General features: G+C 43.0%; 1 protein-coding gene across 1 annotated transcript in view; it reads right to left on the reverse strand.

Annotated features, from left to right (window-relative positions):
* Positions 1-3,886, reverse strand: part of LOC139531495 (very-long-chain enoyl-CoA reductase-like) — a 17,299-nt gene extending 13,413 nt beyond the window's left edge. Inside the window, exons 1-2 of the mRNA XM_071327986.1 lie at positions 3,773-3,886; positions 600-617 (exon numbers count right to left, since the gene is read on the reverse strand). Coding sequence (XP_071184087.1) covers positions 600-617; positions 3,773-3,796 — 42 coding nt within the window. The 5' untranslated portion in view covers positions 3,797-3,886. The remainder of the gene's footprint in view (positions 1-599; positions 618-3,772) is intronic.
* Between the last annotated feature and the right edge of the window lie 8,740 nt (positions 3,887-12,626).

Here is a 12,626-nt window from a genome sequence, read left to right on the forward strand (position 1 = left end):
CATAAAGAAAGAAAGAAAGCGTGTCAATGCATAGCAGTCGTAGTTCACCAAACAACAACTCTCAAACAACAATACGTCAATAAAATAGATACATATAAGTCAATAAAGCAGAAGACATGTCTAGACATGTTAGCATGGCTAATGATATTGTAACGATCCTTGGTTTATAAGCGCGGAAATCGACTCTGTCGCACGAAGCATGCTTTTGCGGCACAGTCGATAGCGCGCCGGACCTCGGGCTAGAGGGTTCGAGACCTGCTTCCCTGCCTGTTTCATTACAATAATATTAGCCAATCAGTACAACACGAATGTGACATAAAACAAAGTATGAAATAAATGAATGCTAGTCTGATGTCTAAGGGTTGCCTTCCCACCTTGTGGTCCTTATTTTATGAATATCTAACAAGACAAATAGTTGAGCGTGCTGGAGATAGTGCTTTAACTAAAGATGCTTTAGTGTTCTAGCTTTAACTAAAGATGCTTTAGTGTTCTAGCTTAAACACTGGGAGTGAATTCATGCATTGTTTAATTGTCTATTGCCTACCCACATCCTTTATGGGATTATTCGACACATTGTTAAACAAAAGTAATAGAATTACAGTTCTTCTGATGTTCCGCTGCGCCACAGAAAGAAAGAAAGATCAAACTGTAATAATATACTTTACATTGACTGGGCAGACTCAGTCCAACTACCAAATCAGTAGATACAGTATAAAAAGACTAAACAATAACCCTCAAACTAAAATAAGTACATAATACCAAGAGTTTATATTCACCAATTTTTCACATTTGTGTTTTTTTCACCAGCAATTAATGCTTATGGGTACCTTTTATTTGTATTTAAAATATTACTGTTCTCAGATTTTTTTTATTCATAGATTTTAGGTTTGTTTTACAATTGCTTTTGTTGCAAAACGCTATATATCCATTGTTTAGCTGGAATGGAATATTCACATCCTGTATCTAACATATACAATTCAACACATCATAAATCTAGCTTCATGCTGTTCATAGTGTTTGGTTAGAGTTAGCCCTCGTCCCAAACGGCACCCTATTCCCTATATAGTGCACTACTATTGACCGGAGCCCATACCTCATATCACTGTATTGCTTAATTTTTAAATGTATATATTTTAAAATATGGATGTCACGAATGTATCATTTGTACAGTTATTTATAGAATGTTTAATTGTTTGTCACATTTGACTTTGCAAAACTTTGCATTGCTTCTTTTTCTCGGAGAGTGAGGCGGATATATCTCGTTTTGCAACAAAAATGTGATTTGCAAGTCTCTCTGAAATGAATCCATCAAGTGATAGATATGTATTTGTTTGAAACCTATCATTGAACAACCCCATGCCATGATTAGATAGTGAAAAAACACACCAATCTCTTTCACAAGTTTTTAAAACAAAAATCTAATTTACCAACATTTATGAAAATGTATATACAGCGTTTTGAAATGAAACTCTTCATACAGATAAATATAAGTAAATGAAACAAAAGAGGTTTCTAGAAATATAAGCATGGCTAATGCTAATGTTAGCCTGTTAATAACACTAACATGACCTAAATAAGTATCAAGTAAGCTAATGCTAATGTTAGCCTGTTAACAGTAACATGACCTAAATAAGTATCAAGTAAATTCATGCTAATTTGCTGCCGTTAGGAGTTGCCTTTCACCCTGTGGTCTTTATTTTATGAATATCGGTGGAGGTTTCTCTTCCTAATGTTGTTTGGCTGTAGACTAGACCACAGCAATGGGAATGTGTGCTAATTTGGCATGCCTTGAGCATCCCTGAAACTCTAACTAGCGCTGAGAACAAGGGAATGTGGCTTCCCTGTAACTCTGGCTAGTCCTGAGAAAATGGCATAAATGTCAACTGGAGGCCTATAAATTGGCCTTAGATGGCAGATATGTTGCTGTAGTATTCAATTATACATGCACTTGTTTGTGGTTAGAGCACAGAAAGAGATCTAGCTAGCCTAACAGACATGCTAGCTATTAGAGTTAACACAGCTAGCCTGGCAGCAGCAAAATGCTGTCCCACCAAGTCAATGGAAGCTAAAGCTAATGACATTATTATTGACATTATACAGTAGGTGTGACTTGACCAGTCACCCCATGGCTCAGCGGGTCCCTCCAGGCTGCTGGAGGACACTGAGGAGTTGTTGGCTCAGCGGGTCCCTCCAGGCTGCTGGAGGACACTGAGGAGTTGTTGGCTCAGGGGGTTCCTGCAGGCTGCTGGAGGAAACTGAGGAATTGTTGGCCCAGGGGGTTCCTGCAGGCTGCTGGAGGAAACTGAGGAATTGTTGGCTCAGGGGGTTCCTGCAAGCTGCTGGAGGAAACTGAGGAGTTGTTGGCTCAGGGGGTTCCTGCAGGCTGCTGGAGGAAACGGAGGAGTTGTTGGCTCAGTGGGTTCCTGCAGGCTGCTGGAGGAAACTGAGGAGTTGTTGGCTCAGTGGGTTCCTGCAAGCTGCTGGAGGAAACTGAGGAGTTGTTGGCTCAGAGGGTTCCTGCAGGCTGCTGGAGGAAACTGAGGAGTTGTTGGCTCAGGGGGTTCCTGCAGGCTGCTGGAGGAAACTGAGGAGTTGTTGGCTCAGTGGGTTCCTGCAGGCTGCTGGAGGAAACTGAGGAGTTGTTGGCTCAGTGGGTTCCTGCAGGCTGCTGGAGGAAACTGAGGAGTTGTTGGCTCAGTGGGTTCCTGCAGGCTGCTGGAGGAAGCTGAGTAGTTGTTGGCTCAGGGGGTTCCTGCAGGCTACTGGAGGAAACTGAGGAATTGTTGGCTCAGGGGGTTCCTGCAGGCTGCTGGAGGAAGCTGAGTAGTTGTTGGCTCAGTGGGTTCCTGCAGGCTGCTGGAGGAAACTGAGGAGTTGTTGGCTCAGGGGGTTCCTGTAGGCTACTGGAGGAAACTGAGGAATTGTTGGCTCAGGGGGTTCCTCCAGGCTGCTGGAGGAAACTGAGGAGTTGTTGGCTCAGGGGGTTCCTGCAGGCTGCTGGAGGAGACTGAGGAGTTGTTGGCTCAGTGGGTTCCTGCAGGCTGCTGGAGGACACTGAGGAGTTGTTGAGCTTTCGGTTTCACTGAGCCATAAAGGGGTTTCACAGAGTTATAATGAGACGACAGACTAAGGAGAATTTCTCAGAATATTAAAGTCAGGTTGTCGTGCCGACCATTTTATTGTCACAGTAGCTCTCGACATAGATGGAGTCTAGTGTGATTAGAAAGGATTAGTCAAAAAAGCTTCATGTGTTTTTTTTTCTTCTTCTCCAGAGCAATAATTTGAAAACACACTCTTGCTAAGTAAATTAACAAAGAAACACAATGTATATATTTTTAAAATTCAAGGCAATCAATAGGCCGTGCTTCACTCATCATACAGACGTGTCACTGATTGATCACTCTGGACTGATGTGACCCATTATCATTCTAATGATCTTTCCTGACACACTTCTTCACCTATTTAGGTTTCTTGTCATTAGCGTTGACAGAAATAATCCTTCATTCAACTGAGGCCTCTTCTAAGAGGTTAACATTTGTGTTGTCGAGTGTCTCAACACTATGGTGTTGAAGGGGGCTCTCAAAAACAATAACTGTCCTAATACACATAACGAGGACTTGGTGTAGTCATGATAATGGGAGAGCATATTTAACTGTATCAACGTAACAGTTTTCCACTCTTGACCACGACACTATGTAAGAAATGTATATACAACACATCGCTTAAAAATGACTTCAATCTGCTCAAATATACGTCCAAACTCCAATCTTACCTCAAAGAAGGTGGCTCTGCTCATTCTGTAGGTTTATACAGTAAGTCCTCGCCTATGTTCCTTAGTTAAAGTACCCCTCACACACTAACACACACACTACAAAGGAGCAGCTCCTTCCTCCCTGTGACAATCCCAGAATTGACCCCTCCCTCCCTCCCTCCCTCCCTCCCTCCCTCCCTCCCTCCATCTCTCCCTCCCTCTTGCTCTCTCTCCCACCCCCCTCTATCCCTCTCTCACCCCCCCTCTCTCCCTCCCTCACCCCCCCTCTCTCCCTCCCTCCCTCCCTCCATCTCTCCCTCCCTCTTGCTCTCTCTCCCACCCCCCTCTATCCCTCTCTCACCCCCCTCCCTCCCTCTCTCCCTCCCTCCCTCCCTCCCTCCCTCCCTCCCTCCCTCCCTCCCTCCCTCCCTCCCTCTCTGCTCATCTGTCCATCCGAGAGTAGCACCATAGGTACTCCAGAAATCCAACTTCCTCCCTCTCTTTCTCTCTCCAGCTCCTTCCTTTCTCCTACTTTATGCCAAGCAACTTGGGGAAGCCCATGGTGGGGTATAGGCTAGCAAAAATAGAAAAAGGCCTTTCCAAGCTATGGTCAAGATGTATCTAGGCTGGATATTACTGCTGCTTGGCCAGCTGTTAGAAAGATAAAGAGAGAGAGAGAGATGGAGGGAGAGAGACAGACATACGGGGAGGGTGGGGTGTAGTGTGTGTGTGTTACCTGACGACATGTACCTCCTGTGATGAATGTTATGTTTGTTTCCTGTTTAGTGACAAACTGTAGGTTTAACTACTTTTAACAAACAGAAACTTCAGCTAGCAATATCAATGTGTGTAGCCATGCAAGGCATACTCCCAACAACTTTGCCTGGATGGAGCATTGCCTCCTGGGTAATGTAGTCCTAGCGTTATTATCACATAACACAATGGACAGATCCGAGCGGGTGTTCTTTGACAGGGTTTGGGGTTTGAGAAGGTTCACTCACAACAGACACACACATTTCCTAACCCTTAACCCTAAACCTAATCCTAACCTTGACCCGTACCTTAACACCTTTCCTTAACCCTAAACATAATCCTAACCCTGACCCGTACGTAGCCTAACCCTATCCCTTAACCCAAATCCTAGCCCTGACCCGTACCCTTACTCTATCCTTAATCCTAACCTTGACCCGTACCCTAACCCCAAACCTAACCCTAGCTCTTAACCCTAAAACTAACTGTAGCTCCTAACCCTAAACCCAGTGGTGGAAAAATTACCTAATTGTCATACTTGAGTAAAAGTATAGATACCTTAATAGAAAATGAGTAAAAGTGAAAGTTAGCCAGTAAAATACTACTTGAGTAAAAGTCTAAAAGTATTTGGTTTTAAATATACTTAAGTATCAAAAGTAAAAGTATAAATAATAAAAAATTCCTTATATTAAGCGAACCAGACAGCACGATTTTCTTGTTTTGTTTAATTTACGGATAGCCAGGGGCATGCTCCAACACTCAGACATCCTTTACAAATGAAGGATTTGTGTTTAGTGAGTCTGCCAGATCAGAGGCTGAGGGATGACCAGGATGTTCTCTTGATCAATGCTGAATTGGACCATTTTCCTGTCAAAATGTAATGAGTACTTTTGGATGTCAGGGAAAATGTATTGGGTAAAAAGTACATAATTTTCTTTAGGAATGTAGTGAAGTAAAAGTCAAAGTTGTCAACAATATAAACAGTAAATTAAAGTACAGATACCCTCCAAAAAGTAGTACTTTAAAGTATTTTTACTTAAGTACTTTACACCACTGCCTAAAAACCTAACTCTAACACTAATTCTGACCTTAACCCTAAACATAGCAGTTGACCTTGTGGGGACTAACCAAATATCTCCAGTTGGTTAACTTTTTGTTTGTTTACTAATCTTGTGGGGAATTCTGGTCCAAACACACACAAACACACAACTCTTTCCACCTCTGCACCTTGGACCACTTCCACCACAGCTCCCTGGACTCCTTCCACCACAGCTCCATGGTCCCTTCCACCACAGCTCCCTGGACTCCTTCCACCACAGCTCCCTGGACTCCTTCCACCACAGCTCCCTGGACTCCTTCCACCACAGCTCCCTGGACCCCTTCCACCACAGCTCCCTGGTCCCCTTCCACCACAGCTCCCTGGACCCCTTCCACCACAGCTCCCTGGACTCCTTCCACCACAGCTCCCTGGACCCCTTCCACCACAGCTCCATGGACTCCTTCCACCACAGCTCCATGGACCCCTTCCACCACAGCTCCCTGGACTCCTTCCACCACAGCTCCCTGGTCCCCTTCCACCACAGCTCCCTGGACTCCTTCCACCACAGCTCCATGGTCCCTTCCACCACAGCTCCCTGGACTCCTTCCACCACAGCTCCCTGGACTCCTTCCACCACAGCTCTCTGGCCCCCTTCCACCACAGCTCCCTGGACTCCTTCCACCACAACTCCTTGGACTCCTTCCACCACAGCTCCCTGGACTCCTTCCACCACAGCTCCCTGGACCCCTTCCACCACAGCTCCCTGGACTCCTTCCACCACAACTCCTTGGACTCCTTCCACCACAGCTCCCTGGACTCCTTCCACCACAGCTCCCTGGACTCCTTCCACCACAGCTCCATGGACTCCTTCCACCACAGCTCCCTGGACCCCTTCCACCTCTTCCACCCTGGATGCCTAAGGACGGAGTTGCAGCATAGCTAGCCCCTCTGTGTGTTTTTCTGTCAGCAGAAGATTATCCCAGTGGACCAGAAGGAAACAGTTGACCGTCGCCTGGCACTGGATGGATACAGTCGTTCACTTGATCCTGCATACGCAGTAGATGTAACACATACAGTATAGTGCCTTGCAAAAGTATTCACCCCCATGGCGTTTTTCCTATTTTGTTGCATTACAACCTGTCATTTAAATGGATTTTTATTTGGATTTCATGTAATGGACATAAACAAAAGTCCAAACTGGTGAAGGGAAATAAGAACATTTTAAATAAAAAGTGGTGCATGCATATGTATTCACCCCCTTTGCTATGAATCCCCTAAATAAGATCTGGTGCAACCAATTACCTTCAGAAGTCACATAATTAGTTAAATAAAGTCCACCTGTGTGCAATCTGTGTCACATGATCTGTCACATGATCTCAGTATATATACACATTTTCTGAAAGGCCCCACAGTCTAAACAAGGGGTACCACCAAGCAAGCGGCACCATGAAGACCAACGAGCTCTCCAAACAGGTCAGGGACAAAGTTGTGGAGAAGTACAGATCAGGGTTGGGTTACAAAAAAATATCCGAAACTTTGAATATCCCACTGAGCACCATTAAATCCATTATTAAAAAATTGAAAGAATATGGCACCACAACAAACCTGCCAAGAGAGGGCCGCCCACCAAAACTCAGGGACCAGGCAAGGAGGGCATTAATCAGAGAGGCAACAAAGAGACCAAAGATAACACTGAAGGAGCTGCAAAGCTCCACAGCGGAGATTGGAGTCTGTCCATAGAACCACTTTAAGCCGTACACTCCACAGAGCTGGGCTTTACGGAAGAGTGGCCAGAAAAAAGCAATTTCTTAAAGAAAAACATTTGCAAACACGTTTGGTGTTCACCAAAAGGCATGTGGGAGACTCCCCAAATATATGGAAGAAGGTACTCTGGTCAGATGAGACTAAAATTGAGCTTTTTGCCATCAAGAAAAATGCTATGTCTGGCGCAAACCCAACACCTCTCATCACCCCGAGAACCCCATCCCCACAGTGAAGCATGGTGGTGGCAGCATCATGTGGGGATGTTTTTCATCGACAGGGACTGGGAAACTGGTCAGAATTGAAGGAATGATGGATGGAGCTAATTACAGGGAAATTCTTGAGGGAAACCTGTTTCAGTCTTGAGACTGGGGCGGAGGTTCACCTTCCAGCAGGACAATGACCCTAAGCATACTGCTAAAGCAACACTCGAGTGGATTAAGGGGAAACATTTAAATGTCTTGGAATGGCCTAGTCAAAACCCAGACCTCAATCCAATTGAGAATCTGTGGTATGACTTAAAGATTGCTGTACACCAGCGGAACCCATCCAAGTTGAAGGAGCTGGAGCCGTTTAGCCTTGAAGAATGGGCAACAATCCCAGTGGCTAGATGTGCCAAGCTTATAGAGACATACCCCAAGAGACTTGCAGCTGTAATTGCTGAAAAAGGAGGCTCTACAAAGTATTGACTTTGGGGGGGTGAATAGTTATGCACGCTCAAGTTTTTCTTGTTTGTTTCACAATAAAACATATTTTGCATCTTCAAAGTGGTAGACATGTTGTGTAAATCAAATGATACAACCCCCCCCAAAAAAATCTATTTTAATTCCAGGTTGTAAGGCAACAAAATAGGAAACATGCCAAGAAGAGTGAATACTTTCACAAGCCACTGTATCCTTGTATTTTTCTTCTGACCTTTCTGAAAGGTTATGGTACACAATAGATGATATAGAGTTGGTGTTACGCATGGATCATGGATCCCATAGTCAGAGAACGATTGTATTTGTAACCTCATTGAATATCTTGGAAATAACTATTTACCAATTATAATGCCCACCACAGTACATTATGTCGATATAGGACTCGTTTTACTGTGGATAAAGATACTTTTGTACCTGTTTCCTCCAGCATCTTCACAAGGTCCTTGTTGTTGTTCTGGGATTGATTTGCACTATTCGCACCAAAGTATGTTCATCTCTAGGAGACAGAACGCATCTCCTTCCTGAGCGGTATGATGGCTGCGTGGTCCCATGGTGTTTATCCTTGCGTACTATTGTTTGTACAGATGAACGTGGTACCTTCAGGCGTTTGTAAATTGCTTCCAAGAATGAACCAGACTTTTTTTCTGAGGTCTTGGCTGATTTCATTTAATTTTCCCATGATGTCAAGCAAAGAGGCATTGCGTTTGAAGGTAGGCCTTGAAATACATCCACAGGTACACCTCCAATTGACTCAAAGGATGTCAGTTAGCCTATCAGAAGCTTCTGAAGCCGTGACATCATTTTCTGGAATTTTCCAAGCTGTTTAAAGGCACAGTCAACTTAGTGTTATGTAAACTTCTGACCCACTGGAATTGTGATGCAGTGAATTATAAGTGAAATAATCTGTCTGTAAACAATTGTTGGAAAAATGACTTGTGTCATGCACAAAGTAGATGTCCTAACAGACTTGCCAAAACGATAGTTTGTTAACAAGAAATTTGTGGAGTGGTTGAGAAACGAGTTTTAATGACTCCAACCTTAGTGTATGTAAACTTCCAACTTCAACTGTATGTGCATGCTTTTATCCTCTGACAATACAACAGCTGTGGGATCGTACCCTTTTTTACATTTTCGCCTAAAGTTACATACCCAAATCTAACTGCCTGTAGCTCAGGCCCTGTAGTAAGGATATGCAAATTCTTGATATCATTTGAAAGGAAACACTTTGAAGTTTGTGAAAATTTGAAATTTATGTAGGAAAATATAACACAATATATTACCCCCCCAAAAACATGCATTTTAATTAATTTTTTGTTCCATCATATTTGAAATACAAGAGAAAGGCCATTATATCACTTAGAAGTCTAGGCACAATTTAGAATTTGGCCACTAGATGGCAGCAGTGTATGTGCAAAGTTTTAGACTGATCCAATGAACCATTGCATTACTGTTCAAAATTTTGTATCAGGTCTGCCCTAATGTGCTGAATCGGTCAATTGATACATTTTCAAGTACATAACTATAGAGAACATACATTTTTTATGACCATATCATTTTTGTAAGTTTACACACTTCCAGGAAAATTAGCTTCCCTACAGAAAAGACACTAACCTTCCCACATCTAGATGGGGGGGGGGGGGGGGGGCAGACACAGCAGGGGTTCAAACTGTATAACCCAGTTCCTACATTTGAACATAAAATTTATTTTATCAAACAAACTATGCTACATTTTATCTCTGGAAGCCTCAGGATGACAAATCAGAGCAAGATTACTGAATTTAGGTACATTATTTACCTTCAGAGGTGAATGTATGAAGCCAGTACATTATTTACCTTCAGAGGTGAATGTATCAAACCAGTACATTATTTACCTTCAGAGGTGAATGTATCAAACCAGTACATTATTTACCTTCAGAGGTGAATGTTTGAAGCCAGTACATTATTTACCTTCAGAGGTGAATGTATCAAACCAGTACATTATTTACCTTCAGAGGTGAATGTATCAAACCAGTACATTATTTACCTTCAGAGGTGAATGTATCAAACCAGTACATTATTTACCTTCAGAGGTGAATGTATCAAACCAGTACATTATTTACCTTCAGAGGTGAATGTATCAAACCAGTACATTATTTACCTTCAGAGGTGAATGTATGAAGCCAGTTGCCATGATAAAAGTTATTTGTTGTTGTCTCTCCTCAAACAATAGCATGGTATTCTTTCACTGTAATGGCTACTGTAAATTGGACAGTGCAGTTAGATTAACAAGATTTGAAGCGTTCTGCCAATATCAAACATGTCTATGTCCTGAGAAATGTTGTTGTTACTTACAATGTCATGCTAATCACATTAGCGCACGTTAGCTCAACCGTCCCACGGAGGGGGGGGGGCCGATCCTAAAAGGGGACAGATATCAAAACTCTTCCGCGGTAGGATACACTTGTGCTTCCTCGCCAAAAGGAGGCTATTGAGGAGGGGAGGACCGTCTTCCGCTTGCCTACTAACAAACTGACACACCAAACGACCACTTATCGCTTTCTGGGTTACGGAGAAAAGAGTTTGGAGGAGAGAGGATGGATGACTGACTTTTTGATGAGAAATGAGAAAAGGCCTCTGTCTCTCTCTCTCTGTCTCTCTCTCTGTCTCTCTGTCTGTCTGTCACTCTCTCTGTCTGCCTCTCTCTCTGTCTGCCTCTCTCTCTCTCTGTCTCTGTCTCTGTCTGTCGGTCTCTCTCTCTGTCTGTCTGTCTGTCTGTCTGTCTGTCTGTCTGTCTGTCTGTCTGTCTCTCTCTCTCTCTCTCTCTCTCTCTCTCTCTCTCTCTCTCTCTCTCTCTCTCTCTCTCTCTCTCTCTCTCTGTCTCTCTGTCTCTCTGTCTCTCTGTCTCTATTAGTGGATATTGGCCTAATTCTGCCCTGCATGCATTGTTAGGCCAATATCCACTAATAATAAAAACTCTCTCTCTCTCTCTCTCTCTCTCTGTATCTCTCTCTCTGTATCTCTCTCTCTGTATATCTCTCTCTCTCTCTCTCTGTATCTCTCTCTCTGTATCTCTCTCTCTGTATCTCTCTCTCTCTCTGTATCTCTCTATCTCTCTCTCTCTCTCTGTCTCTGTATCTCTCTCTCTCTCTCTCTGTCTCTGTATCTCTCTCTCTCTCTCTCTGTCTCTGTATCTCTCTCTCTCTCTCTCTCTCTGTCTCTGTATCTCTATCTCTCTCTCTCTGTCTCTATTAGTGGATATTGGCCTAATTCTGCCCTGCATGCATTGTTAGGCCAATATCCACTAATAATAAAATCTCTATCTCTGTCTCTGTCTCTGTATCTCTCTCTCTATTTGTCTATCTGTCTATCTGTCTATCTGTCTCTCTGTCTCTCTGTCTCAATTCAATTCAATTCAAGGGGCTTTATTGGCATGGGAAACGTGTTAACATTGCCAAAGCAAGTGAGGTAGATAATATAACTAAAATGAGGTAGATAAAATAACTAAAATGTAAATACACAAAAGTGAAATAAACAATACAAATTAACAGTAAACATTACACATACAGAAGTTTCAAAACAAGAAAGACATTACAAATGTCATATTATATATATACAGTGTTGTAACAATGTACAAATGGTTAAAGCACACAAGTTAAAATAAATAAGCATAAATATGGGTTGTATTTACAATGGGGTTTGGTCTTCACTGGTTGCCCTTTTCTTGTGGCAACAGGTCACAAATCTTGCTGCTGTGATGGCACACTGTGGAATTTCTCCCAGTAGATATGGGAGTTTATCAAAATTGGATTTGTTTTCAAATTCTTTGTGGATCTGTGTAATCTGAGGGAAATATGTCTCTCTAATATGGTCATACATTGGGCAGGAGGTTAGGAAGTGCAGCTCAGTTTCCACCTCATTTTGTGGGCAGTGTGCACATAGCCTGTCTTCTCTTGAGAGCCATGTCTGCCTACGGCGGCCTTCCTCAATAGCAAGGCTATGCTCACTGAGTCTGTACATAGTCAAAGCTTTCCTTAAGTTTGGGTCAGTCACAGTGGTCAGGTATTCTGCCACTGTGTACTCTCTGTTTAGGGCCAAATAGCATTCTAGTTTGCTCTGTTTTTTTGTTAATTCTTTCCAATGTGTCAAGTAATTATCTTTTTGTTTTCTCATGATTTGGTTGGGTCTAATTGTGCTGTTGTCCTGGGGCTCTGTGGGGTGTGTTTGTGTTTGTGAACAGAGCCCTAGGACCAGCTTGCTTAGGGGACTCTTCTCCAGGTTCATCTCTCTGTAGGTGATGGCTTTGTTATGGAAGGTTTGGGAATTGCTTCCTTTTAGGTGGTTGTAGAATTTAACGGCTCTTTTCTGGATTTTGATAATTAGTGGGTATCGGCCTAATTCTGCTCTGCATGCATTATTTGGTGTTCTACGTTGTACACGGAGGATATTTTTGCAGAATTCTGCATGCAGAGTCTCAATTTGGTGTTTGTCCCATTTTGTGAAATCTTGGTTGGTGAGCGGACCCCAGACCTCACAACCATAAAGGGCAATGGGCTCTATGACTGATTCAAGTATTTTTAGCCAGATCCTAATTGGTATGTTGAAATTTATGTTCCTTTTGATGGCATAGAAGGCCCTTCTTGCCTTG

This window comes from Salvelinus alpinus, chromosome 10 (genome assembly GCF_045679555.1).
Source record: "Salvelinus alpinus chromosome 10, SLU_Salpinus.1, whole genome shotgun sequence".
In the NCBI taxonomy this organism is placed as follows: domain Eukaryota; kingdom Metazoa; phylum Chordata; class Actinopteri; order Salmoniformes; family Salmonidae; genus Salvelinus; species Salvelinus alpinus.